At 39.1% G+C, this 24940-nt stretch overlaps 1 protein-coding gene and 1 pseudogene across 1 annotated transcript; one reads left to right on the top strand and one right to left on the bottom strand.

Moving 5' to 3' along the window:
* Nucleotides 1-977: 977 nt before the first annotated feature.
* LOC139447750 (uncharacterized) lies at nt 978-2421 on the bottom strand (annotated as a pseudogene).
* A 5763-nt stretch (nt 2422-8184) lies between these two features.
* On the top strand, nt 8185-23702 carry LOC139447759 (sodium-dependent proline transporter-like). Its single transcript, XM_071229251.1, has 13 exons — nt 8185-8338; nt 12056-12187; nt 12450-12729; nt 13852-13984; nt 15551-15685; nt 15972-16075; nt 16642-16766; nt 18422-18534; nt 20993-21124; nt 21682-21781; nt 22708-22808; nt 22979-23146; nt 23574-23702. Exons 1-13 carry the CDS (start codon nt 8185-8187, stop codon nt 23700-23702), a joined length of 1806 nt encoding a protein of 601 aa, XP_071085352.1.
* The last annotated feature ends 1238 nt before the right edge of the window (nt 23703-24940 follow it).

Here is a 24940-nt window from a genome sequence, read left to right on the forward strand (position 1 = left end):
AGTTGCTTGCCCCAGAGTTGGATCACCAGTGTGATGGGGAACAGCTCCAGGAGCGTCAAGTCCCGTGTAGTTCCATCCGTCACCCACTGGGGTGGCCATGCGCCGTTAAACCATTTGCCCTGCATGTAGGCCCCAAAGCCGGCACCACCCGCTGCGTCTGAAAACAGCTGGAGGAAATCGCTGTCTACCCATAGTTGGTCCTGAAACACTGAAATGCCGTAAGAAATGTTAACCACATTTGTAGGTCTTCCTTGACCAAGCTGGTAATCCTAATGTGGTGAAATGGTTGCTTACCTTTACTAAGCAGATCGATTAGCCTGCGGCTGAATGCCCTTGCCATTGGTATAGCCCTGCACATAAAGTTAAGCTTGCCTATGAGGGACTGAAGGGCCCTTTTTGTGACCTTGATGTTACCAGTTGACAGGATGTCTTGGATTTCCCTTGTCGCCTCCTTGATCTTGGACTGTGGGATTCTGATCTGCATTGCAATGGTGTCGATGTCAGGAATGTCAGGAATGTCAGTTTGGTCGTGGGGCCCACCATCTTGTCGTGCGCAATAGGGACCCCAAGCTGTTCTAGTGTATTCACGCATCCGTTGAGGTTGTCTGTGCCCCCCGTTAGGAAGTCATCCCGGTAATGCATGATCTGACCCGTTGGAAGATGCGATTGCATGCACAACTGCAAGAAGGTACTAAACGTTTCAAATATGGCGCAAGATATGGAGCAGCCAAATGGTAAGCATTTATCGAAATAGAACTCATCTTCGAATCTGATGCCTAGCAGCTCGAAATCGAATGGGTGGACTGGTATAATTCTAAAGGCCGACTGAATGTCCCTTTCCCAGTTGTTGAACCATATGAATAGCTTCATCAAATCTGGCATACACAACGAAGCAGGCCTCTGTGTCTATGAAGTCATTTATAGATTTGCCCCTGGGATAGGATAGATGGTGAATTAGACGGAATTCCTCCACATGCTTACCCAGGTGCTGACCATAGCCTGGCTGCTTCTTGGGCACCAGGCCTATTGGGGATACTTGGAGGTTGTGTAGGGGGTGTCCTTGAAGGGGCCCGCCATCCTGCCAAGGTCGACTTCCTTTTGTTTTTGTTTCACGTAGCCTGCCGTGTCTTGGTGCGTGGCTGATCGCAAGTTTCGTGCCAGGCGACCCGTGCGGCTTCCCTGGAACTCGAGCTTAAAGCCAAAGCTAAAACCTACCCCTAAATAATTTGCATCTCTGTAATTGACCCTAGCATATTGGCGTAACCAGGGTGCCATTTCATTGAGATCCACGGGGGAAGGGGCCATTGAATTTACCTGCCTTGACGGCTGGTTTTCTGTTAGGGAAAGGCTGATTGGGCTTGTATGGGGTCGGTTGGACCCTATGCCCTCGAAAGCAGGTCCTAGAGCTGTGGGAATGGTCACACTTACCGCATTTGTGAGTGTACTTACAGTTGACCCTGCTACAGCCAAGTTTATTGAAATCCCAGCATACCTGACTGGCGATGTCCCCCTGTACGTGTGTCATTGCGCCCCGTCCGCCTGATTCTGGTTGTCGTACCGGCTGTGTTATCATGTACTTCAGCCACAACTCCCCGTCGATGTTGTCCCAGCGTCGTGAGGGGTCCCTTGACATTCTGTGTCGGAATTGTTGGTCGTAGGTTGACCAGGCATCCCCCCCGAATCGAATTGCCGCCGTTCTTATGGTTTCCATGTAGGACAGCAACCCCTGGGTTGTGCGGACCTCGGAGTGCCTACTAACATAGATCTACATGAAAATGTGGAAAGCTGAAGTCAAGCTTGCCAGGGAAAGGCGCTTTGGTTGCTGCTTTATTGGTTTAAAAATTATCTTACCTGAGGAGTCGTACGCCATGGTAATCGTACCGTCCTCGTGACTTCCCTCGGTGTTTGGTAGGATTGTGCTGAGGTCGACATACTCGCCACGCCAGATTTTTTCCCTCACCTGTTGTTTGACTGTGCGTCTATTCCATCCGCACGGAAGGATAGGGAATCCCCGTATCCTGCGTTGTGATTGGCTGGCCAAGCCGCGTCACCGTCGGCCTCGTTGTGAGCATCGGGGATTCTCCCTATGTTGGTCGAAATGGCGGGAGAACCAAAACCAAGCCTTACCTGTTGGTTTGCGCTAACCGGGCCGGGCGCTGAATGTTCCAGGAACTGGAGTATTTTTTCCAGTTGCTCGTTTACCTGGGTAGCCGAGTTGGCAGCCTGCGCGGTATTTACAAGCTGCGCCGATTGCACGTTAATTCTGTTGCCACCTTCGATATTTCCGTAATTGGCAGACTCACCATCAGCTGTTGCCTCCTGCGTAATGTGTACTCCCGGGGTTTGTCTTCTGGTTGTCCTGGCCTGCTTGGCTCCCCTCACCAGCTTGTGGTTGACGGCTGCTCTTCTCTTAGGAGGCATCACGAAAGGTCGAGGTGGTGAGTTGGTATTCCACAAGCGTAAAAATGTCCCGAGGATGAAGTTTGGGAGTAGAACGGAATAAATGCGATACGGCGAGTGCTGAAATAGGTGGTATTCAAAGCGTAATCAGCGAAACGGCCGCGATTGTGTAGATGCGATACGGCGAGTGTTGGAATAGATGGTATTCAAAGCGTAATCGGCGAAATGGTCGCGACTGGGTACAAAGGAAACGTACAAAGCGAAAGCGATTAGATATAGTGACACGCGTGTGTAATTGAAGAAGGACTGTCCGCGAATGATGGACTGTGTCAACGCGCATGTTGACGGGGAATTAGCTCTTGGGGGAAAGAAGGACAAAATCGACATCACTGTCCAGGAACGCTTTATGCACAACATGTAAACAATACACATCAATTGCACAAGGAGCGGAATGCCTGCTCTAACAACACAAACACAGCGATGAGCGGACCTTCCAGCTCAGGCGTACAAGAGGTGAGCGGAGCTCCACCTCACCTCAGGGCGTTTCCTACGAGCGGCACATCCTGCTCGAGGTCGTCCCTATGCCAGCCCTCGGGATACCAGGCCTGACTAACATCCTAGTAACTGTGTAATGGTAGCACATATATAGTAATGAACAAAAATGGACAGACAAAGAGACAAATGACGTTGCTTTGGACATTGGACAACTGGGGGTGATTAACCGACACAGTCCAGGGGATAATCAATAAAGGCAATAAATGCCATACTATAAAATGCAGTAGTTAAAGGGAAATGATATGGTAGTCCAGGCTGACTGACAGTCACAATACAATGAAATGTTGGTGAGGATTAACAACGGGGATTAGCGCCTAAAACTTAATGACAATTAAGTTAAGGAGACATGGCTACAGGGTAATTTGCCTATGGAGTCAAATGTACTTCAAACAATGGTAGTCATAAATCAGTCGCTATGACAACTTCCCTCCGTTCCGTGAAGCTTGGACCCCAAGCTTACATGAGTCCAAATTGATATGTGTGACACGTTTTCACCAACGAAAACAACAGTGCAAAATGTGAACAAAATCAGTTACATGAAATCCTTATGCAACAAATATATCTATGCAATGACAGTATTAAAGTGATTATCTAGCCATTTTTATTTAGTGCCAATTTGAAAACTAACGAGGTGATCTTTGTAATGTGCAATTTCACTACAAGGTAATTACTGATTTGCACAGATTAACAATAAGGCTGCAGGAATTGATGGCTTGTGTTATGAACACTTGAAGTATGGCGGGTCCTATCTGTACTACTACGTGTCAGAACGGTTCAACCGAATATTGACCACTGGCTATATTCCTAAGCAATGGAAAGAAGGTCTTATCGTTCCAATATACAAAGGGAACAACAAAGACAAAGCCTCAGCAGACTCATACAGAGGTGTGACTCTTCTACCTGTCATCTCAAAGGTATTTTAAATGGTACTGTGCAGAAGAATTCCTGAATTTAGTCACTGCAAATCCTTCCCGGACCCACACCAATGCGGGTTTCAGAAAGGCCTTTCATCTCTCCATACTTCATTTATACTCCAAGAAACAGTTCAACACTACTTAGAGAGGGGGGACACACCGAAGGTGGTTTTCCTAGACAGCAGCAAAGCATTTGATACCGTCTGGCACTCTGGTCTTCTTTGGAAACTTAAAGAACTGAACATACCTACTGCAATATGGAGGATATTAAGCAACACTTACTCTGAAATGAAAAGCTGTGTTATGGTGAACAACATCCAGTCTGATTGGTTCAACTTTGAGAGAGGCGTGAGACAAGGAAGTGTGCTCTCTGCCAAACTGTATTTGGTTTACATTAACGATCTTCTCGGGACTCTGTCAACTGCAAAGAAAGGTTCCATGGTTCTTGATCTTCATATCTCAGCACCAACTCAAGCGGATGACATCTCTCTTATCAGTCCGATAACATCCTTTCTCCAATTGATGGTAACAACATGTTAGAATTACAGCTCCAAGTGGCGGTTCACTTTTTCCCCTTCCAAGAGCTGTGTGATGACATTTCATAAGTCAAAACACGTCCATTGTCACATACAATTATATGGAAAGGAGTTGCCCATGGCGAAAAGCACAAAACACGTAGGTGTTGAGCTAAACTTCAACTTCAGTTCGTGGGAGAGAACAATAAATGCTTGCTCAAAAATGAAATCCTCATCGATGATGCTTATTAAGTCGGGCTGTCACGCTAAAGGTCTTAATCCACTCACGAGTGCAAATTTGGTTCGTTCTGTCAGCCTTCCCCGGGCACTCTTTGGCTGGGAACTTTGGAACAACTTATCCAAAGGTGAACAAATCTCACTTGAAAGATCGCAACGCTTCTGTCTCAAGTTGTGCCAAGGTCTGCCTAGAACAACAAGGACTGACATTTGTAATACACTAATAGGTTGGCATTCTTTGGAATCCCATATCAACATAAGGAAATTGTTCTTTCTTGGAAACCTGTGCAACAGCCGGAGCCATTTTCTAGCCAGGCAGCTCTTCTTAACTCGTCTCTTCGCTTTTAAGAACAACTGTTGTATGAATGCACATGGCTTCATCCCGGATTTATGGAACATTCTGGAGAAGTATCAACTTCTACCCTTCTTACATGCTTTCATGGTCAGTGGTACATTTCCCGTTCAAAGCTCCTGGAAGAAAATTGTAAAGAAATCCATTCATGACCATGAAGAGAAGGAATGGAAAACCCGAATATCTCTAGATCAAGGCCTTAAACATTTCAGGAAAATCCATTCCACCAGAAATCCCCACCCTGCCTGGTTCATAGCAAAAGCCAACCCAAACATTAAGAAACAGTGTGCGTTTATTGTTCATTTATGTGCCCTCTGGAGACCTGGCGTTGTTCAAGGAAGCTGCTTTCTCTGTGGTCTACACTACGACGACCTTCTAACACACGTCTTGTGTCATTGTGAAACATTAAGCATGCATCGAGACATGTTGTGGTGTGACATCATCAACATTGGTCCGGTGGAACTCAGTGTCCATCTCCAAGATAGACCCGACACTGATCTTGTCTGCAGTCTCCTGTCCTGCCAGCCTCCTGTTTCCCTGTCCGATGAGGATCAAGAACTGTTCCAAATATCTGTGATAACCAGACTATATGATATGTGCAACTTCTCAAGTGACTCTCAATCCATGTAAAATCTCTGCTTTCCACTGTTAACTTATAACATGTTTTGTACTCTCCTATGGAGGAATAAAAGCATATATATACATATATATGACAACTTCCCTCCGTTCCGTGAAGCTTGGACCCCAAGCTTACATGAGTCCAAATTGATATGTGTGACACGTTTTCACCAACGAAAACAACAGTGCAAAATGTGAACAAAATCGGTTACATGAAATCCTTATGCAACAAATATATCTATGCAATGACAGTATTAAAGTGATTATCTAGCCATTTTTATTTAGTGCCAATTTGAAAACTAACGAGGTGATCTTTGTAATGTGCAATTTCACTACAAGGTAATTACTGATTTGCACAGATTCAATAAATATATCATTGAAGGTTCTTTGAATTCAGGAGTCTAGTTTGGCAGTGCGACTCAGTACCGAATAATTATAATGAGTAATGTCATAAAAAGTACAAATTAAACATCTCAGCAAATATTTCGCATAAAGAAATTTGAAACCAGGAGTCTAGCTTTACCGCGTGACTCAAACGGTACTTGTGGGTACTAGTGCCCTTTTAAGTACAATGGGTGCTCTTCCCGTGTCTTTGATGGAGCTTGCCCAGATATTGTGGGTGCGATGCCAGAGAAAAAAAAAATCCTTAATTCCGACATCAAAACTCTGAAATGCTGAATACTGCTGTGCTGTTAATTACTTAATACTGACATACAATAAACATATGTGTGGGGGTGTCTCACCCAAGAATATCCCTAATCTGAATTCAAAATCCTAGACAATACATTCAATTTTGTACCAAACTGTGCACATTAATAACTTCTAACAAATGACAAATTTTGTCGTTTAGATTTTTGAAATTACGAGTCGAGCTTTAAGGTGTGACTCGATAACCCTACAGCTTAGATTTGTCTGGGCCCTAGCTGCAACTATATGTCTGGCGTTGCCTGGAGACATTTCAAAGATTCCCTACACAATAACTTCCAAGATCTAGCTTGACTAAAGATGTGATTTGGAGTATATTGCACACATACAAAACTGAATTTTGGAAAGACACATTTTGGCATTAATATACTGGCTTTCATTAAACATACCTGGTAGCACTATTCACCAGTCACACAATATATATCCTTGATTGGGTCCATGTAAGTAAACACAAATTAGTAAGTCCCAATGAGATATCTTGTACACAGTGTCCATCTTGTAGGTGCCTCGTGAGGCGGTTTCTGTATTGTGCAGGGTCTGCATGAAGATGGCTGTGGTCAGGTCTCTGTGGGAGAGGCGTGTATACTTCTTTTCTTAGGTCATGTGCAGGAACGACCTCTTGAAGGGGAAGTCTTAGCAGTGTTGCTAAGATATACGAGCAGGGAAGGTTTGGGATCGGAGAACTTGTTCTTGATCGGATAGGTTCTTGTTCTTTCTTCAATCTTGTTAAAGGCCATTTCTTCCTTCTTGGTGATTGGACCCCAGGAAGGTAGTATATCCTTTTAATAAGAGACTGTCACTTCCTACAGTTTGGTGAACCATATGCCTTGCTGCAAAGAGGTACAGGAAAAGACAGACTAAGAAGTCTGTCATACCCGATAGCTCCACCAAATTATCAACGCGTGTCGGTCCGACGTTGATTAATCAACAATTTGCATGCTCATATATGCAAGGGGCCGACGTATGGTTCCTGTAGGAAGTGACAACTTGGAGACGATGGTTGCGGTATATACAGTTTTACTCTATACATGTAGATTTATACATACAAAAGACACTATGTGCCAGGTCAGCACATGGTGGTAGTGGTTGTTGTCTAGGTGCCCCGGAGCACCCAGCCTAACCCTAGTTAGGCAAAGGGTAACACCTTTCTTTCTCTCCTCTCTGGACCAAGATTTATATAGCCAAGGTCACCTGACATTTAGTAAGTAATAAATATAAATGTAAACAGTAAATCATCAGTGACATACTTGCACATCTCGTTCAGGATGGCAGACGGTCGATGAACACAAAAATGGGGATTAACAAATAGGATTAGCATCTTATAAATAACAGCAATTAAGTGTTTCAAGGCATAAAGATGTCATGGCTCCAGGGTAATGAGCCTTTACAATTAAATGTACTTCAGACAATGGTAGTCATAAATCAGTCGCTATGACAACTGTAACAAAAGGCGGGATGATGCTTGCGCGGGATTATTCCCCGGCATGGTGCAGAGTGGTGACCCGGGGGTGATCGGGTTACAGACGTAATTAGCCTATGGTTTGGATACGCGCGATAAAGTCATTTAGTAGTTAGTACTAAATGTAATTGTTTTCAGATTATTCTACTTATTAGACTGATTTGCACAAAATCATCCTGTCGTCAACTTTATTGTCGAATATAGAGTAGATCATTAGAATATTACCAAGCACATACGATCGATACTATTAAGGGCCCGACCATGTGATATTTGATCGACCATTGCAACAGTGAGATTGTTGTGACAGGCAGTTCTTTCTTTCTACAGTCCTCCTAGAATATCGATTGGTCGGTCCCTTAAACTGGTTGCTTTCCTTCATTAATCTTTCTAGATAATCTCGTTACAAGTGCTTGGTCGACTTGGGTCATCATGCCTCAACAAGAGAGGAGAGAAAGGGAGAGTCAGCCTGGACAAAGGGAAGTCTGGACACACAAAAGAGAGTATATTTTGTCTCAAATAGGCTATTCTGTTGGACTCGGAACATTTTGGAGATTTCCGTACCTCTGCAACAGGAACGGTGGAGGTGTGTATACATGTGTTCAGTGTTACCAAGCTGACCATAACTGACTACTAGCGACAATCAGGATACATATTCTCTTACATTGGTACTTGTTTATCAACCCGTTGTTGTAAATAGTTGTGTAAATACGAAATATACTTTTATACAAAACGTTACCAGGTAACAGTTTTTGTGACCATATATTATATCTTCTGTAGATAATACACATTTGCGAAATCGACAATGAGTCAGTATCTACTACTTAAATGGATAGAAAGGGGCAGATATAGCCAAAACACAACCGCAAAACGCTGGACATTAAACGTATGCAGTCATTTGCAGCATCAGGTGTTTTTTTTCCTTATGCGTTCACTGCCCCTTTTAAAATGACAGGCTCTCAATCCCTCGAGAATTGTATAATCGACAGGAATTCTTTTATTGATGGGTTGGAGGAGATTCTTGCTCAGTACTGGAATAGTGTTCAAAACTACGGAAGCCTAAATGTGCCATTTTGGCAGCATAAGTTTTTTTTTAATCGAAATTTCTTTTTAATTCAATTATTTGTATATTGTTTCATAATTTCAATTATTTTCTCGTTTTGTTGATTTTTTTTCTCTCGTTACTTCGGTAATTTTGTCATAATTTCAAGTTTATTGAAAAAATTCGAAACATCGTTTTTTTTCCATTTATTCGATTATTTTGTCGTTAAATCGATTATTTTCTTGTTACTTCGATTATTTTGTCATTATTTCAAATATGTTCCTATTTATAATTTATCTCCAAAACTCGATTTTTTCATAATTGAAGAAAAAAGAAAAAAAACCCTCGAAGTAACAAGAAATTTCGAGAAAATAATCGAAATAACGAGAAATTTTGATAAAAAAGACGTTATGCAACCAACGTGGCACCATTAGGCTTTTCCTACTCACTCTCTCCTGTTCAGTGACGAATCACCGCATCTGTTGCAAGGGGCAGATGATAGAGCGCTTGTCGTTGGTTCTATGGGCGGCGTAAGTTCTTGATATATGTGATCTGTTGTTGATGTGATATGAGCTGGACAGTTGGTGTACATATTATAATTTAGGTTTTGATTGTACCAAATCATCATATTGAAATTTATCAGTCTGAAATGTGACATTATATATATTTTAAAAAGTGTACATATACTTTCCCATAAAATCACTTATATAAATTATGTTTCAAGTGTGATCAAGTGATTGTTAGTGTGATCTGTTAAAATCAGACACTGCCTAAAACTTGTAATTTTCCTTAAAACATATTTTGCAATGGATCCAGAACTTCGCATGACGTTTGCGTGAAGGAAGGTGGATAGAAAACTTCAAGTATATATACACATGCTATATCATTAAAAGCTGTTAACAAATGAGCCACTTTCACGAAGAGTGTAATTTTCAAAGGAAGAAAAACTGAAAATATTTTTTTGTAATGATGTTTTTATTGTTAAGGTTCACTTGTAAAATGTTTTTGGTGAATCGACAATAATGCAATCATACACTTAATTAAGAATGGTTTTAATAAGGGTTGAATGACAAAGTAGTTCGAAAATGCCCATACTGTTACCAAAATGAAATTGTCTATTTATTTATGTCCAATTTCTTTGTTGTTGCACATTGATACAAACAAGTCTAATTTTGACATTTCTATCTGAAAATGTCAAATGTTTTAGATACTTATGTATTTAAAACTTTAAATATACGTGTCATAGGAAAAAGCCGAAAGACAATACACATTAACTATTCCAGTCCTAAGAAACTGCACTTACATAGTTCATCTTGCTATAAGCTTTCTTTTGAAATACGTGCAACCGTTTGAAGTTACTAGGACACATAAATTTGCACATTATTTATTTAATGTAGGAGTTTTGTCATGAAAGAAAAGTCTTTGATTCATTCCATCCAAACATACTAATTACCATCATCATCTCGTAACAGTTTGGACATATTCAGTCACGGTATAGACATGGAACATTTAGACCTAATACTCAAGGTTCTGTGATCACTAATAAACTTATTGTAATGCAACTGTTTTAAAGGCTTTTATATTCTTAGTAGTCAAGAATTTGTCAGCTCACAAACAAAAACTGAATAAACACGATTTTGTTGAACAGATAAATGATATTTGCAATCTGTAATTAACCTCAAAAGGGATCACGTGAAATTCATGAAGAACTTCTCAAATGTCCCATAATTATTTCCCATATTTTACCTAGAATTTAGTATTTCCTTTTGGTTCAGGAATGACACACGCAATAGTTGTGTCATAAGGGTACCAACATCTTTCCTTCCTTCTAAGGCTGAAAGAAGCAATTGCTTGTGTTGGTGATATGTTGCTTGCATTCTACATACAGATCATGTTGCTCATCCCAGTCTATCACCTTGCCAGGCGCGTTACCCTCACAGAATACAAGCACACATTTTCCCTGCAGGTTGTCTGGCATGGGTAATAACGTGTTAAGTTCCTGAAAAGTCTTGTCCGTGCCATAGTCATTTGGGATGCAGCTGCCAGCTCATCAATGACATCAGTGGGTGTATTTGAGTATAAGTTTTAATAACCTTTCATGAGTCTTAAAGAATGTTACATCTTAGCTTTTTCAAAATAGAAATAATTACCAACCTGAAAAAAACTAAAATAATACTTATTTTTTAAAAGAAATGTGTCCATACTGTTACCATTTTTTCGCCCATACTGTTACCGAACCTGCATGTTTTCTCTGTTATCGTTCACTAGACTTTATATTTTCTATTCTGAATTTAATGAATTTGCTTGTTTTTCTTAAAACTAGCATTATAATAGAAATAAAAACATATGCAAAATATTCTTTCTTGATTAATTTTGAAGAAATGTGTCCATATTCTAATCGAAAATGCAAGTTTACATTTTAATGTTGAATTAAGATGTGCAGTTCATTATTTTATTAAATGTTTGATTTTCTAGAAAAGTAGAAATATACCACCTTGAACTAAATTTAATTTTGCTTTTGTTGAATTATATCCTAAGTTTAACACACCCAAATGGCTCATACCGTTATCCAAGCTGTACAACGTGTTACCAAAATTTCAATTTTAATCTCTATGAATTAGTCAATGATCTCTTAACATTAAATATGTGACAAAATATGAATACATTATAAACATTAGACATTATAGTTTTTTATGAACTTATGGTAAGGACGTAATACTTTCCTTGGGACGAGCCGTTTCCTGCTACATGTACATACCACAAAATCAAAATTCTAAATGGAAATGTCAAACTTTTACTCATGTAGTAGTTTTAATTGTTTTCGGTATTTTGAGAACATGAGGCAGTTCTCGAACTAAAGAGACTTGATGTCGGACAAAAAATTGCACACTTCGTGAAACTGACTCATATACGACGTGCGTAAAGATGTCAGCACCTAAATCTGTGGAGTAATGCAACTGAAAGTCTTTTGTAATGTGCACATGTAAATTTAAAGTTGTAGAAGGCCTATTACATGTTAAATATGTTATGATGATCGCATCGATTAATTATTGTGATTATGTATTCATATCCTGTAGACAAGGTTATTTTGAAAAATAGTATTTAATGTTCAGTTTTCAGGTTTAATATGGATGAAGAGTGCAAATCCACCACAATATTATGTTTATTAGAGACATCGTTAGAAACGGTGACTTGCAGTTAAGACCGTGTATTTGCTTAAACGATTTAATATAGAAGATTTGACATTTTCTTTTTTCACAGGTGCATTCCTCATCCCTTATTTCAGTGGAATACTTCTTTGCGCTGTTCCTCTCTTCTTTCTTGAGGTTTCCATTGGTCAATTCTCCAGCAGGAGTGCTGCTCACGTGTGGGCCGTGTGCCCTTTGTTTAAAGGTCAGGACCAAATTATAATCTCGTCATCTGTTTTGTCGCAGAGAACTTAAACTGCAAATAGCTGAACAATCGATGATGCATCTAATATCAATACCTGCTCACTGTAATTATACATAGTTAATAATTGTCAGCTACTGATGTTTCATCACGATTTGAATGCCTACATATCATATTGTCTATTGTACGTTGTCTGTTTTGATGGTACGAAATGGTAATCTCTTTGGAAATCCACCCTTTCTACATTCTTTTCTTTTCTTTTCAGGTATTGGACTATCTCAAACTATAGTTTGTTTCACATGTTCTATTTCCTACAATCTCATAATTGTGTGGACGTTATACTATCTATATATGTCATTTTGGCCAACACTGCCTTGGACAACTTGCAACAATTGGTGGAATACAGCCCTGTGTGTAAATGATCTCGGCAGCAACACAACACACAGCGACCCCCATCTGAATTACACTGCAGGTAATGTCCCCGGGGGCACAGGTGCTTGGAGAAAGCCAAATGAGACACTGACAGCATCAGAAGAATTTTGGCAGTGAGTCCATGTATGGATTAATTATTTCCTTTTGATGAATAAATCCTGTCCAATTTTCTTGTTCTACATTCTAGCTTTAATACAATGGTGACAATAATCCACGTGTCATTTGATTAAGCCTAGGATTGAGTCGTAACAACAAAAACGAAAATATATCACAAAAACAACAAGATTCTGGCTTTTCACATTCCAAGTATAGGAAAGCTGAATACATGAGCGTGTTTTGAGATTTTGAGCAGAACAATTGTCTAAACACGATTTTGGAACCTTGAAACTGGAGCCTGTGGTAGAACTTTCAAATGCCCCATATTTTTGTGACATTTATGCGATTCATCTATCCATTCTTCTAAATGAATGGATAACTGATATGACAGGGGCTCCTCTTATAAAATGTGTTACATTTTCACATTCCAGAGTGTCGCTCTTTAACACTGCAGGCTCTTGGCGGTTATTCTGCAAAAATGATAAGATATAACGAAAGACAGCAATACAGTTATCTCACAATTAAACTTATCTCACAATTTGAGAAAAAAGGACCTTAATTTGATGGAGATATTTTATCAGTACGTAACAAGAAGCATTAATTGCATTGAGTAATTACGGGAAAGAGGCATTGCAATGTTTGTGTATACACACATGAGTACACAGTATTCAATTCATTAAGACATATTTTATCACAAGTCGAAATTTGTTTTTAACAGTTCACTTTATATTAACATTATATATGATTTATATGTGCTTCTTTGTACATATATTGGTTTTCTCAACATGTTGTACGATTTTGTGTAATATGTAAACGTGTGTCCTTATATGACTGTGGGTGTGTTAAGGATATGATAAATGACAATATATACCACATTCCAGCTATAACACTGGGGAAACCAGAAGTGTATATATGGACATGTTTATACAATTCACTTACAGTGTCTACTTGCAACAACAATTTGTCGATTTGTCTCTTCATGTATTCACAGTATAATATCTATAAGCAGACGATAAGCTATCCCAAGCTCTAATACTTTTATGAATGCTGTTGCAGATTTCAATGCCAAATAGCTATTGCGATTAATCAGAAGAGTGTCTTCACAAATCTTGGTAGTTATCTTTAGGTTGTCTTTGCAGATACAATGCGCTGAGAGTGTCCAATGGTTTTGACACACTTGGATCAGTCCAGACCCACCTAGTTATATGTGCGGTTTTCTCCTGGGTGATATTGTTCTTCTGTATGATGTTCGGAGTCAAATCAGTTGGAAAGGTAAATGTTATGTGTCATACTTAGTTTTATCATGTCTTCGATGCTGTTAGTAAGCGACTATAATACATATACCACAACATTTTATTTTGAAGCCTTGGTAGGCTTACATGAATAGTGGTTGTACTTCTTCATTGATAACATATAAGTAAAAAATGGGGAAAAGACATTTAGGCAAGAATTCCATTTTACCATTTTTGCTACCCTGTTTGTTGATCCAATTCTTTATACATATGAATCGGAAATTTTGTTCGGGTTGGCAAAGTCAAAACAAGGAATTAGCTTAAGATTCAGGTATTTCGATGATCTGATCTCATCCAAGAACGGTTAAACAGCCAATTCCCTTCCGATGATTTACCAAACCGAATTAGTTATAACGGAAAACAGTGAGACCACCTTGTCTGTTTCATAATTAGATCTATGCACAGTGATTTAGAGTGACAAACATACTCTCCACGAGAAGAGAGTTCAAAGAGCACCATACGGCTCTTGCTCAGAGTTGTTTGATCAAGGTTACAGCGTACAAAGCCTCTGTGAAGCTTTCAAACAGTTTTAAGGAAGACATGTGGAGGACGCATCAGAGACAAAAATGATTTATTACTTGCCCTTGAAGAGATCACCCGTTTAATAAACATACAGCTGTATTACACATTGTGTAATACCAAAACGCGTGCTTATGTACTCTCGGAACACGTTTCACGAACAAATATTGAAAGCTCTCAACATCCCTTGGCTTATTCAACGACATTGCGTGTGGATTTGATAGATCACTGAGAGGAGCTTATGCACACTCGATGACCCCAGCAACCTTGTTGCTAGGCTGACGTCACATGGCATTGTTTCGCCGATGGGTCCACAAATTACGTCATCGGGTATTGTGACGTTATTGTTAACTTTGAGGTACAAGTCCCGTTCCACAAGGCGATCGTATTGTAGCGCAACGACAGTCGTTAGTCTAAGTTAAAATATGTGAGTTGCGATAGTCTTAGCCCTACGATAATTTTGTGAATTTTAAAGGTGGACCGTTGTATGGTATCAAACCCATACCTTTCAACTTTTGACGTGTTTGAAGTATTATTCTGTTAAACTCATTTGGACTATGCCGTGGATCGTGTAGGTGTCAGCCTATTCATACTCAACAGTATAATTCTATAACGTTATAAATGGCAAGTAATAAATAAATCGTCAGATACCACAACTCTTCACTCGTTTCATAAAATTGGTATTACACGGGAGCGAGTTTAGTATTCTATATGTATGATGCAATTCCCCATTTGACTTGAACAATATTTCCCGTATTTCTTTCAAGTGAACAAATGACATGCTTTTGCATGTGTTTGTGACGGGTACCAACGGTGGGGCAGGATACGCTCACCTTTTTCGCAAACACCAGGTATCATCACTATTTGACAGCGATTCATAAACACATGCTCATGATATAGTCGGAATCGTACACTCGACTCTACGTTTAGCAGAAACTTCTTATGAATATGGAAAGGGTTTTGTTGCTCTTATTGGGAAATTGCTCCGAGAATCATAAAACTAAATTGTTCAAGTACAATTTCACAGGTGGTGTACGTGACAGCGGTGATGCCGTACCTCCTGTTGACGGTGCTACTGATCAGGTCGTGCATGATGCCGGGGTCTGCGGATGGCATTCTCTATTTCCTGAAACCTGATTTTTCGCACCTACTCTCGGTTCAGGTGATATCTAAAACCATGTATACATGTCAATTAAACTAACATTGGCGAAGAATGCCTCTTAAGAATGTGAATAATTTTGATAAAAGGTCTATGAATAGTGTTTGTGAACCAAACAAATTAATAGCTTGACAATACAAAATATTTGAAAGTAAAGGGGAAACCAAGTTTAAGGGCTTTATGCAACAATGCGTCAAAATGGCATTATCTGGAGGCATTAATCGTAACCATTGAGTTATGATTGTGGACATGAAAGGCAATGTCATTTGCGAGCTTATCCATATGAAAGGTGTGGCTGGAGGCCTTGCTGCAGGGTTTCTACTCCATGAATACAACATATGGCGGTCTCATCACCATGGGAAGTTTCAACCCCTTCCACAACAATTGTTTCAGGTATTCTATGGAGTGATTAGATTAAACACATAATAACTATTATTGCACTGTGATTCCATTACCAACATGACTCATGTAAGAAATAAAACAATATTTAGTGGGCACGCCAGAAACCGATGATTGTGGGTTCGAATCCCTGTTCGCCCCGATTATGTTTCTAGGTTTTTCAGCACCATACCAGTGCTCATGGATTTCACCAAAGTGGTAAACGCCTGAGACCTGCTTTCCTCCCCCCACATTAAGCTGACACGCAGTGATACAACGGCGTTCAAACCAACTCACTCTCTCAATATCTTGTCGTAATTGATTAGAAAAATAAGTGAGAGAGTAAATTTGTTTCAACACCACCTTTAACAGCATTTATTTATATCGTGGGAGGACAGTCCACACTAGCACCTACCAAGGAGATATAAGCTATGTATCCTAATATGCCAGGTGAATATTTAAAAAAGAAGGACATATCTGATTATCCCTATCAAAGATTGAGTAGTGTACATAAGAGTTACTATTATAGACCAACCTCATCAATGGCATGTTAACGAAATTATATGTATGTTTTATTTAAGGGATGTGATGTTGATAACTCTCATTGGCGAGTTAAGCAGTATCTTCTGTGGTCTGGTGGTGTTCTCTACTTTAGGCTTCATGGCCAATGAGGCTCAACTACCAATATCAGAAGTAGTGACATCAGGTTCGTACCTAGATTATAACTAAAACATTGAATATAGCCTGGTCTTCAATGATGGGTTTAGACATATGTTCTGACAGAAAACTTGGTATTGAAAATTTGTAGGATGAATCCCCCCACCTTTCACCAGGGCGAATATATATTTTAATTTCAATGTTTAATAAGCAATTAACATTCATTATACAGAAACAGCAGTAGCCCATACTGAATCCTTACAAAGACATCTTTACTGGACAATTGTAATTACTCTGAGGTATCTTTCAATTGGAGTAAATTTCATACATAATTTGGTTACACCAATGACATGTTTATATTCTCCCAAAACAGAAACGATTAGTTGTTACAATATTTCCAAAAGTCATTTCATGTTTCACTGCTGCATGAACACAAAGCCTGTATGTTTAGTCCTGATAAAATGTCACAAAACGATTTTATTGTCTTTGATAGAGTTGATATCGATGACGGTTCACATTAGCACGATTCTTTTTCTTGTGAAACTTATCGAATTTATCACGGGTCAAGGTAATCTTGACAAAACATTGTCTTGTTTTTAATAAGGGTGCCTACGTATTCAAGGCAGAAACGTGGACATCTTAATCCGATCCGTCACCCTGGTAGTTGCTACATCCTATCCTACTGGTGTATTATTTACTGAAACCTCAAACCAACAAGAACCCATAACGGCTTTCGTTGCGGTCTCTGTCTTGGTAAATAAGAAAGTTTGCCATATGATGCATATATTTCATTAGTTGTACACATACCCAATGATTGCTCTCAGCAAGACTGATAGCTAAATGGATCATGGACATATGCATCTTCTTTGTAAAAAAACCCATTTGGTCAGCTAAAGTTAGATACAATGCGTTAACATTAAGAAAATGATTATAATCTGAGTAACCACTATATTCCAGAAAGTTATACACTTTTCCATATAGGCATAACTGAGTTTTATTGTCATCAACAACTGGTACTAGATTGCTTGAAAATGTTGCTCTATTTGTTGTTCATACTGTTTTAAAACGAAAAACACTCCATTGATGCATAATTCTATGTACTATGGGCCTATATCCTCACAATTAACATTATGATAACTTATCGGCTGCAGTGAAGGTCGAGTACATCAGCCATGGCTTCCTAAACGTGGCGTAGCATTTGGTTCAGAGACGAATCGCGTTTTCTTCTTGGAAGAAAAATGTGCATGCAGATCAATGTATATCATCGACAGAATGAGTGTTATACCGGACGTTGCGTTCAAGACGTAGACATATTCCGTGGAGGAAATTCCATGGTGTGGAGAACCATCTCGTTTGATCAAAGAATAGATGTATCAAGCCTAACGTAACAAGTGTACTGAGGTCATGGGAGGTGACAACACGACAGTACTTCCATGGCCGCCAAGGTCACCGGATGTCAATCCTATTGTGCATTGTGGGATGAGCTATACAGACGTTTTAATCAACCTCAAATAGGGCAACAGCCTTGCAGAAGTCACATCTGTGTGAGTGAGTGAGTGAGTGAGTGAGCGAGCGCGCGCGTGCGTGCGTGCGTGCGTGCGTGCGTGCGTGCGTGCGTGCGTGCGTGCGTGAGTGAGTGTGTTAATTGAACTCTGTATTTTGGTACAGTACTCTAGGTGACTCTGTTCTTATGTTTATGTTAAGGATCAGGTCTTGGGTTCATTATCTACCCTGAGGCCATAGCCAAGCTGCCCTTTCCTCAACTCTGGGCAGTCCTCTTCTTCTTCACACTGCTCACTGTTGGGATAGACTCTATGGTAAGGTATGACGGCGGAAAGTATTAAAAGGTTCAAACTGCCATAGATAGTATTCTGGATTAAGAATGAAAGCAACGTTTCACGTTTTCACTGCTGCAGTTGCAAGGTTATTTTGTAAAAAAATACAATGTATTCTCACTTGAAGGCTAGTTTCTGTTGTGGCAAAACAGTTTGATTTGAAGTCAGTATAGATTTGTTTTATTCCTATGGCGATCGTTTTGTTTCAAAGGTGATAACTCTCTGGTTCCCGGCTTAAGACGTGTAAATACAGATACAAGCTTAAATGATTCCCTGTTGTCCCTTCAGTCAAAAACGGTCTTTAAGTACTGGATATGAGACACTTGCACAAGTTTTGTGATGTTTATTAGTTGAGAAACGCATGTCGTGTTCAGCCGGCCACCAGGATTTGAACTAAAACAGTGGAAGGCCATGAGATACACTGAATCCCCACAGTCCTTTTTGTATTAGAACGCAGCTGACATTCTGGCAATCTGGGCTAATATATCCAATCATCAAGATAAAACAAACTCACGTTTATCAGACCTTTGGTTTATGTCCCATAACTCCTGAAACATACCATTATAAGAATAATTTTCATACTACCATGGATTTCAATGTATGATAGCTAAAATGGATAGAAATATCATTAAACCGCCCACATGTTATCAGAAATCAGCGGGCCACTGTAACTTGATAATGTCCTCATATTGCTTGACGTCGGGGCATTATCACGCCCGTTGGTAGATGACGTCATAGGATAGGGATAGGTGACATCACGTTCAACAGTTTGTTCTATGACGTTTCCGTGTTTGTAAAAGTGGGTCAGTGACATTCTTGTTAATTACAGTAAATGTTTCAAAACCTATAATGTTGTTTCCTTTTATTTGATAACAAATTCCACCCATTTTAGCTATAATAACGGTAACGCTATTTTTCAGAGCATTATCATTTGCAGAAGCCCTCGGTCTTTTCAACTGCACTCTTTCGTCAGGAAGTTAATGGAAGACCTCGGGCTTCTACAAATGATAATGTCCTGAAAAATAGCGTTACCCTTATTTGACCGGGCCACTGTAACTTGAAAATGCCCTCGTCTTGTTTGACGATGGGCCATTATCACGCCCGATAGGTGACGTCATTTGGTTTGTTCTGTGACGTTTCCATATTTGTGGGTCTGTGACATTTGTTGTGTGTTGGTTTCAGTAAATGTTTCAAAACCGATATAGTTATTTATTTTTATTTGATAACAAATTCTATCCATTTTAGCTACAATATCAGTTACGCTATTTTTCAGGGCATTATCATTTGCAGAAGCCCTTGCTCTTTTCAACTGCCCTCCTTCGTTAGTTATGGAAGACCTCGGGCTTCTACAAATGATAATGCCCTAAAACATAGCGTTACCCTTATAAATAAAGGCGTTTATACACGTTCTCAAAATAGATCTGCAGCACTTGGACATCCCATGTGAAGCATTTGCATACAGGAGAAGAAATATCGGGCTAATCAATCCGAGAGCTGATTATAGATTACCCAAATCAGCAGCTCTATTATATAACATACTAAACATAGACTGCCACCTGCTAAACAATAAACAATCACCAACCATTCATACCGATATATATATATATAATAAAATAATAAAGTCCACGTTAGTCCATCATCTTCTTTATATCAATTTCAGACATAGTACTTTCGCTGTCTCATGACAGCTCTTCAGTGTAACTGACAATGACATATAATATGACGTCATACTTATGATGACGTCATAAATTACAGCTGTGACGTCATAATGTATATACACACTCCAGCGACGACACCAAGTAATTTAACAATTGTAGGGAGACTTTTGAATTAAAATATACAGCATTTGTAAAGTAGCAGTGTAACATTTACGATTGAGATGACAAATCTATTAATACATTCTCGAGTTCAATTTGGGTTTCATCAATTGGATAAACTTTTGTTCTTTTTCCAGTCTCAGCTGCTTGTTACTTGTATACAATTTATAAAACGGAAAACTACTAAATTTCCCGTTTCCGCAATCATCAATGTGTTTGCTGACACCTAAGCATCGAACATCAGGGTCTCTAATCTGCTGTTTGTGTACAGTGACTCTGTCTTTCCATTACCGATGTAGTTTTCGCCGCATCCCGAACATCTCATAACATACACCACATCTTTGCTGCGGCAGTTCATGTCGGTTTTCACATTGAAACCCTTGCCATTTGCAAAAAGGAAAGTAGTAAGTAGATGTAACACACCAAGATGCGGCACGTGTAACATCATAAGTGAAGGTAATACTTTCCTTTTTGCAAATGGCAAGGGTTTCAATGTGAAAGCCGACATGAACTACCGCAGCAAAGATGTATTTTATATATATTACATGTACACCGAGTGAACACTTACCTCATTTTTATATGGATTTTATATGGATTCATGAAAACATGACCTTTTCTTACAGTTTGGTACCGTAGAAGCTGTAATATCTGGTGTTTTAGAAACACGTCCATCTCCTCATCAACAAAACCGAGTGATGGTGACACTATGTGTGTGCCTCATAAGCTTTTTGCTAACCATTCCCTTTGTAACTGAGGTAAGTGGCTCCATACAACCTTGTTGCGTGGTCGATGTTTCATTGGCATGACTTGCCTAAGTTATAGCAGGAAATTGAAAGTACGGTAAGGAATTAACTTTGAATTGTTACTGTGGTGGCTATTGTGTGGACTGGTGCATCTGAGATCTCAGTGACACCATTATTTCCATCAAGTGGTACCCTTTGTGGATAACAGACACATGCTGTAAATAGTGTTGTATAATTTTCTAATGTGTTGGCACCTAAAACAAGCATATCATTATCTGGAGGGAAACAGTTGACTCACATTTGTATCAGGAAGTCAACATGCAAATGGAAGACCTTCATTAAGCGCCTGTCATATTTCACTGTTTGCTACGTTTCTGAATGAGTTTGTTGTAAATTGAGGATTTGTTCGTACATTGAATCTTCTCTGGATGTCTCCATGAGAGTACATCCTATTTTACAAAATACTAACTCTGTGATTCCCTGTACGTCTGGTGCCAATTGTCATAGTCTTAGATGTTTTGTAGATATTTTGATTATGGTTTCATAACACATCGATTTGCTTATTTCAGGGCGGAGTTTACTTCTTCCAGCTGTTGGACTGGTACTCTTCTTCCTTCAACACACTTGTGATTGGCTTCCTAGAATGTGTGGTCATCTACTGGATCTATGGTAAATGTCTCCATACGATAAACCCCTGAACATACTATTGTGACGTATCTACAGTATAATGCGCACAAACTACACCTATGTTCAGAGGGGAATTTCTGTCAATGATCAAGTGGGAATGTGACACGATCTTTCTAGAGGAACGCCGTAATAGAAATATGGGTTAATGTTCAAAACGACATTAAACCTAACTCACTCGCCGTCTGTAGAAAACTAGATATTAAACACATCTGCTTCAGTGTGTGGTCTGTGCACATGTTCCACAACGGTATTAATACATAATCGGATGTGTTGAGTACTGTTTTGCAAATGTTTTTTGAAATGTGAAAGAATTGAATGTGATATTTGACTCATGTTTAGCTTAACTTTGACTATTCATGTTTTCATGTCGTAACAATATTGACATTTCTGTGTAATTCTGCCAGACTGCTGATTCTGTGTTATAAGCAATATTAACTCACTCGCTAGTTTGTGGCTGAATCTACACAAATCACCGTTTGTAAACTCTTCATTGTCCCAAACGTTTTCCAGAATCCAGTCTGCATAAAAGAAATATTCTTACCCAGGGCATTAAACATTTTGCCATGAAAACATACATTTGGTTACCACTCCTCAAGAAATTGGATGTGGTTAGCTTTATGTTAATCATATAACAGAATAGCTAAGATAAATAAAAATAAATAAATAAATAAATAAATAAATAAATAAATAAATAAATAAATAAATAAATAAATAAATAAATAAATAAATAAATAAATAAATAAATAAAACGATATTGTGGCGATTGATGTATGTTTGTACTACGACATAAATGCTGGCATTTTTGCAATGAAAGTTTAATTTTCTATAACATCAAGACAAACAGAATTGTTTAGTCAATGCAGAGAGCACTTTTGTTCTATACGTACATGCAACATTTATTGTTTCAGGTTCTGAGAAGTTCAGCAAAGATATAGAAAGGATGGTCGGTGGTCGCGCTCCCACTGTGATGAGACTTCTGTCTTCTTATGTAACCCCTGTCATTCTCTTTGTACGTCTTGTTTGTATGAACAGGTTTTTCACATCCATACCCTATGTAGAAAACTTAAGTTTGCAATGATATAGGTCGGTCAATTTGTCTTTCACTGCTTGCTCTTTATTATTATGGTATTTATTTTGTTTGCATCATTGCCATAACCGTCTATATTTTGTTGTTGTCAGGCTGCTCTCATCTATTCTTTGTTTGGATATGACCCACCAAGCTATGGCAACTACCTGTATCCAGAATATGCCAAAATAATAGGCATTTTGGTAACCGTGGGGTTTTCTCTACCGATTCCTGTCATTTTTATGAATGAGTGCCTCAAGAGGAAGGGAACTTTACAGCAGGTATAGGCATTATGTCATTGCTCATATGTTCATTTTGGCAACCTTCGGGATTCCGGACAAAATAAATTACTAGTTCTTATTGGTTTTTGTCTGGCACAGAAGCCTATCATAATATGGCTTGAATATTGTGCGGAGTGAAAAACATTCATCCGTAAGTCATAAACTGATTCTGGCGATTTTACATTTTATAAAGATGATTGATTGTTCTGTGAACATTTTAATACTCCTTGGCACTAAAGGAGAAAACTAATTTTGAATTGTTTTCCATCCATTGTAGTTTGTGGCACTGGCAATTTATGTGATTCAATAAATTCAAAGCAAATCAAGATTAATTTGATTGATTTTGATATTGGCTCATAATTTGAGGATTGTGTGTGTGTGTGTGTGTGTTGTTAATGATGATTATCAAAAGAGATGTATTTTACAGCGCTTGTGCCTTGCCAGCAGACCATCACCAGATTGGGGCCCTATGTGTGGGGAGGATGGCTATCAGACTGACGGCAAGCCAGAGAACACAGCAATAGGACTGATCTCCAGGACTGATATCCCGAACTGATACCTTGCCAGATACATGAAGAAAGAACACCAAACCTACCATGATGTATACATACAATAATAAACGAGCTCCCGTGCAATACCAATTTCATGGAACGATTGAATAGTTCGGAGTTTAGTATTTTAGTTATTACTTGCCGTTTATACATTTAAAAACAAATTCCACTGTCGTGTGAGAATAGGCGCAATCCACAGCATAATCAAATCGAGTTTACAAAATAATACTTCAAATACCTCAAAAGTTGATACTTGTTAATTTAATGCCATACAAGGCCCACATTTAGAATTCAGGGGTCCTTTCCAAAGAGCTATCGTAGCGCTAAAGTTATCATAACTCCCATACTTTAACATAGACTTACGACTGTCGTTGCACTACGATCGCTTATATGCCACCATTTTAGAGTCTAGCACAAATTTTGTCACTATCTATGTAACTGTTGATAAAATTTTAAATATTCCCAAAACATTCCGGGAAATCATCATTTTTGGCATACAAGTGAGCGAGTGAGTAAGGTTTTACGCCGCTTTTAGCAATATTCCAGCAATATCACAGCGGGAGACACCAGAAATGGGCTTCACGCATTGTACCCATGTCGGGAATCGAACCCGGGTCTTCGGCGTGACGAACGAACGCTTCAACCACTAGGCTACCCGACCGCCTCCTGTGGCATACTAACACGGTATGAGTGATTGTATCAACTTCCACTGCTAATGCTGCATAGCTTCCAGCTTCTTTCACAAATGAATCTAGAATATTGAAGTTGGAATTAGTGCATGTTGAATGGTATTGCTGTGCCACGAGCATTGTTTATGCTAGGAAATAAAGAATTTGTTAAAACCACTTTATCTGCTTTATCAATTGACATGGTTCACCAGTAAATTTAGTATCCTGTAAATGTGTGCCTTTTTCCTTCAAAAATAAATACCTTTTTTCTAAAACTGTATTTCTTATGCCTCTATAGTTTAGATATGAGAATTTTACTTTTCCCGCAATTTTGTGCATGTGTTAAAATACATAGGATGACAATCAAATTGCCTTTGAAATGATAATAATAACATGTATGTGTCCTCGGTGCAATAAACGACTCGTGGTCGTTGTTTATCGTACAATAAAACACTGCAGGCAGAATATCCATGAGCCCCTCATGAATCCGATCTCGGCAATGTCGGTCAAGTCCATTTTATGAACAGGTGACTTTGTATTGGTATTTCCCACATATTCTCATAATTCTCACGTCG

This window comes from Haliotis cracherodii, unplaced genomic scaffold, assembly GCF_022045235.1.
Source record: "Haliotis cracherodii isolate W230 unplaced genomic scaffold, xgHalCrac1.p SCAF_10, whole genome shotgun sequence".
In the NCBI taxonomy this organism is placed as follows: Eukaryota; Metazoa; Mollusca; class Gastropoda; order Lepetellida; family Haliotidae; genus Haliotis; species Haliotis cracherodii.